The 4,269-nt window shown below is 40.1% G+C and overlaps 1 protein-coding gene across 3 annotated transcripts in view; it reads right to left on the bottom strand.

Moving 5' to 3' along the window:
- gemin2 (gem (nuclear organelle) associated protein 2) overlaps positions 1-2,870 on the bottom strand; it is a 30,550-nt gene extending 27,680 nt beyond the window's left edge. For 2 of the 3 annotated variants that reach the window (XM_084337685.1, XM_084337687.1), the window contains exons 1-2: positions 2,821-2,870; positions 2,020-2,163 (exon numbers count right to left, since the gene is read on the bottom strand). In XM_084337685.1, the coding sequence (XP_084193811.1) occupies positions 2,020-2,141 (122 nt within the window). In that variant the 5' untranslated portion in view covers positions 2,142-2,163; positions 2,821-2,870. The remainder of the gene's footprint in view (positions 1-2,019; positions 2,164-2,820) is intronic. The other variant, XM_084337686.1, reaches the window with a different exon arrangement.
- Positions 2,871-4,269: the final 1,399 nt, after the last annotated feature.

The raw sequence follows: 4,269 nt of genomic DNA, 5'->3' as shown, positions 1-4,269 counted from the left end.
AAATCGGGGGAAAAAGTTTTTTTTTTTTTAAGCAAACCATTCTTATTTCATTCCTTTTCATATTTAGAGATAGCCTAATTGATCTAAAAGATGCACATGCTACTGTGTATGTGCAATACCCTTTGATTTTAATGATCCATTCTATTAAAAATAAGAACTGAATTTAACTGAAACTGAACATTTTAACTGAATTTAAACTGACACAGAAAATAACTATATATTTTTTATAAAAAAAATGAATTAATTTAATTTTGTTGTGGTTGGGGGGGGGGGGGTCTAATATTAGAATATTCCATCTTAAACCTTTCACTGCCACACGACAGCCGGTTAACCCTTTTACTGTGACAATACAGAAGGTTAGCCCTTTACTGTTTACCTCGAGCCCTTTACCTTGAGATTACTTGTTCATGTTTCCACCAATAATAGTAGAACAGATCTTTGAAGCAATCACTTGAATATGTGCTCTGTGTTTTGTTGTTTGGTTGTCTTATGTTCCTCTTGTTTGATGTTGTTTGAACCGGTTTATTATTAATTTGATCTTGTTTTGTGTTTGGTTTTTGTTTGTTTCTTTTTGTTTTGTTATGTTTAATACAGATATGTAATTTATGTATTTTGTAAGCTGTGGACCTCCTTGAAAACGAGATGGTTCATCTCAAGGGGTAATTCCAAATAAAGAATTTCAATATACTATCACACAACCGACGGCGATGCTCCATCATTAGCATCATTAGCTCCGCGGATGCTTTCGAATAGCACTTTTGCTAGAAAGTCACATCCCTAGTTACAACAAGTGGTACAAAATAAGGCAGCAAGACTCGTCCTTGGTCGCTCATATAGGACTAGTGTTGTTCAAATGCATGAACGTTGGCGGAGTGTTGAGAGAGAAAAGACTTTCTGCCAACTTATTCATTTGTTTTCAGAAAGTCATCACAACCTAAATATAAATATATCTCGGATGAAATCATTTGCAGATCAAATGTGCACATGTATTTATTTGACCAGAGGGGCAAGTAGAGGGCAGATTATTCTACCACAGGTCAAATCTAACAGTATGCAAAGAACAGTTTTATATAGGGCTATCAGGGCATGGAATTGTCTTCCAAGTGACATATGTGACATAAGAGGTGTAGCAAGTTTCAAAAATAAATTAAAATCTTACACGTGAGCCAATAATGATAATGTTGGGTAATGCAATATGTTATGTTACCTTAGATTTTTATATATTTGTATATATTTAGATATCATTTGTTTGTGTGTTAATGTTGTTGTGTTTCCTGGGTTGGTACGTCTTGCTATGTTTTAATTGTATTATGTTTTAATTGTACTGTATGTGTTGTAATGTTTTAATGTTGTCTCGGACCCCAGGAAGACTAGTTAACATCTGGGCATCAGCTAATGGGGATCCTTTGCTAATAAACAAATTTAAACACGTTCAAGACAACACAGGAGGAGGACATAATGAAGGGAGGAAACCTTGAATAGAAACACATTCCTGGTCTCAGCCTTTCATCTTCTCTTCGCTCTTCTCCCCCTCTCTTATCTTATCCTCTCCTCTCCTTTCCTCTCCTTTCCTTTCCTTTCCTTTCCTCTTCTCTCCTCTCCTGTCCTCTCCTTTCCTTTCCTCTTCTGTCCTCTCCTCTTCTCTCCTCTCCTGTCCTCTCCTGTCCTCTCATTTCCTTTCCTCTTGTCCTCTCCTCTTCTGTCCTCTCCTCTCCCGTCATCTCCTCGCCACTGCTCTCCTCTGCCCTCCTGTCCTCTCCTGTCCTCTCCCCTCCTCTCCTCTCCTCTCCTCTCCTCTCCTCTCATCTCCTCTCATCATCTCCTCTCCTCCCCTCTCCTCCTCCCCTCTCCTCCTCTCCTCTCCTCTCCTCTCCTCCCCCTCCTCTCCCCCTCTCTCCTCTCCTCTCCTCTCCTCTCCTCTCCTCTCCTCTCCTCTCCTCTCCTCTCCTCTCCTCTCCTCTCCTCCCCTCCCCTCCTCTCTGATTGATCCTGTGTATCCTGACCCAGTGATCTACTTACTGGACTTGTCGGAGATACTCCTGGGGGTTTCTAGGCGGACCGCTGAGGTCCAGGTCTTGTGTCTTGTCTCCAGTCTGCACAGGCAGCAGCCTCGGCATCAACTCCTCCACGTCAGACTTCATTGTGATTTATTTCCTAAACAATCTAGATTAGATTCAATTCAAATGTATTGAATTGAGGTTTGGCGTCCAACCAGAGTGCAAATGTAACAGTAAAGTGCAATAGTAATATACAATGTACATGTGATTAAACTATATATAAATTAGTACTACTGAGTAATAGTGCTAATCAGATGTATGTACATTTTAGTAATAATATGTACAGTGATACAGGTATAAAGACGGCAGTAAGTCATACTGGCCAGCAACGTAACTTGTAAGAGTAGGTAAGGGATATATACAGATATATAGTATCTACAGATATGTTAAATGGATTATATGCAGGTATGTACAGACAGATGTGTATACGGTAAATATATACAGTATAATACAGCATTATTGTACAATATGCTATCATAAAGTTATAAGGGTTATATGCAAGTGTATAAGTAGGTATATAGAAGGATTATATGCAGGTATATTCAGACAGATATGGATATATAGATCAATATATATATATATATAATGGTATATACAGCATTATTGTACATGCTATCATACACAGTTGTATGGGTAGACTATAGCCCTGGCTGGTAAACTAACTTAACTAATTGCTATCGAACTTCTAAATCAAATAAGAAACGTGGTTAAATTAAAAACGTCAGCTAATAATAAAACAATCAGGTTTTCCCCACAACGTTACCTGCTCTTCACAACAGCAACACAAACTTCACCGCCATCTTGTTCCCCGGCGCAGGGAGGATGACGCGTTATAGACGCGCCCGACCCAGGGCCGGTCATAGGTATAGGCAGTATAGGCAAATGCTAAGGGCGCCACCAGCCAGAGGGGGCAAAAATATATATATATATATATATTTTTTTTTTACTAATACTACTAGTTATTTCGAAATACTGAAGTCTTATCTATAGTACAGGTCCAACATTTATAACAATCCCATGGAAAATTAGTGTTTTACAATGGTTCATTCATTTGGACGGTGAGTGAGAAATTCTCCAAACAAACTACTTCTTCTCTCCCTTTACCGTGTGGAACAGAACAAACTGTGATGCAAGGGGGCAACAGATACAATCCTGCCTAGGGCAGCCAATTGGTCAGAGCCAGCCCTGGCCTCTGCGTCGCGCGGCGTCGTTGCCATAGTAACAAAACAGCCACACGTGTGTGTTTTCACGGCTCTCCTTCAAAAAGCTGGGGGGCAAAGTTCACGATTCCTCCACGCTTTGTTTGCCAGTCCATTTAAATGATAATCAGTGTGCCGATGATGATTGTTTTTTCTTTTGTGAATTTATATCACAAGCAAACAGCGTCTTGTATCATTGTATGTGTGTAAAACAATACATTTGATTAGATTAGATTTGATCATACAGTACAAGTACAGTACAACGTAAAATAGGTTTGGCATCCAACCAGAGTGCAAATGTCACAGTAAAGTGCAATAGTAATATAAAATGTACAAGTGATTAAACTGGATATAAAATATATAAATGAGTACTGCTGAGTAATTGTGCTGACCAGATGTAAGATGTATACATACAGGTAGTAAGTCATACTGGCCAGCAGTGTAACTAGTAAGAGTAGGTAAGGGAAGGTCTTTGAACAGTGATGGTAGGTGATGTGTGTCAGTGTCAGACTAGCAGCCTTGTTGTCATGTTAATGATTACTGTATTATCCCCATATTGCCTCTTATATCTTATCTCTCAGCAACATTCTGCTCAGACCTGAGCTCGATGACATCAACAAGGCAATGTCCACCTAGCAGCAAGTCACAGCCAGGACAGCAAGTCAGTTTCACACGGGGACATAATGGTGGAGCGGGTTGGCAATTCGCTCTCAAAAACGGGATTTTGACGGAATCTATTAGGAAAAGCAGCCCAGGACACCTCTACGAGGACAAATATAATATAACAACGTAGACAATGGCCTTGTCTCTGGCTCATCACGGACTCCTGTGGAATGTAGGCTTTCTGTTGTGGACTTTACCGGAGTCGACCTGGGGCTTGCTGTCGGACTACAAGATCTGTGGAGATTCTGAGTGTGGAAGTAAGTGTGCCTGCTGTCAAAGCTGTTTGAAGTGGCTTCATGATGGGATGTAGCCCCGTTTGGTAAACTGTATAGTCACGCGAGAGCTTTAGC

The sequence above is a fragment of the Notolepis coatsorum genome (genome assembly GCF_963971535.1).
Source record: "Notolepis coatsorum genome assembly, chromosome: 2".
In the NCBI taxonomy this organism is placed as follows: domain Eukaryota; kingdom Metazoa; phylum Chordata; class Actinopteri; order Aulopiformes; family Paralepididae; genus Notolepis; species Notolepis coatsorum.
Note: the sequence above shows the minus strand (reverse complement) of the source record. Positions and strands in the feature narration are given on the sequence as shown.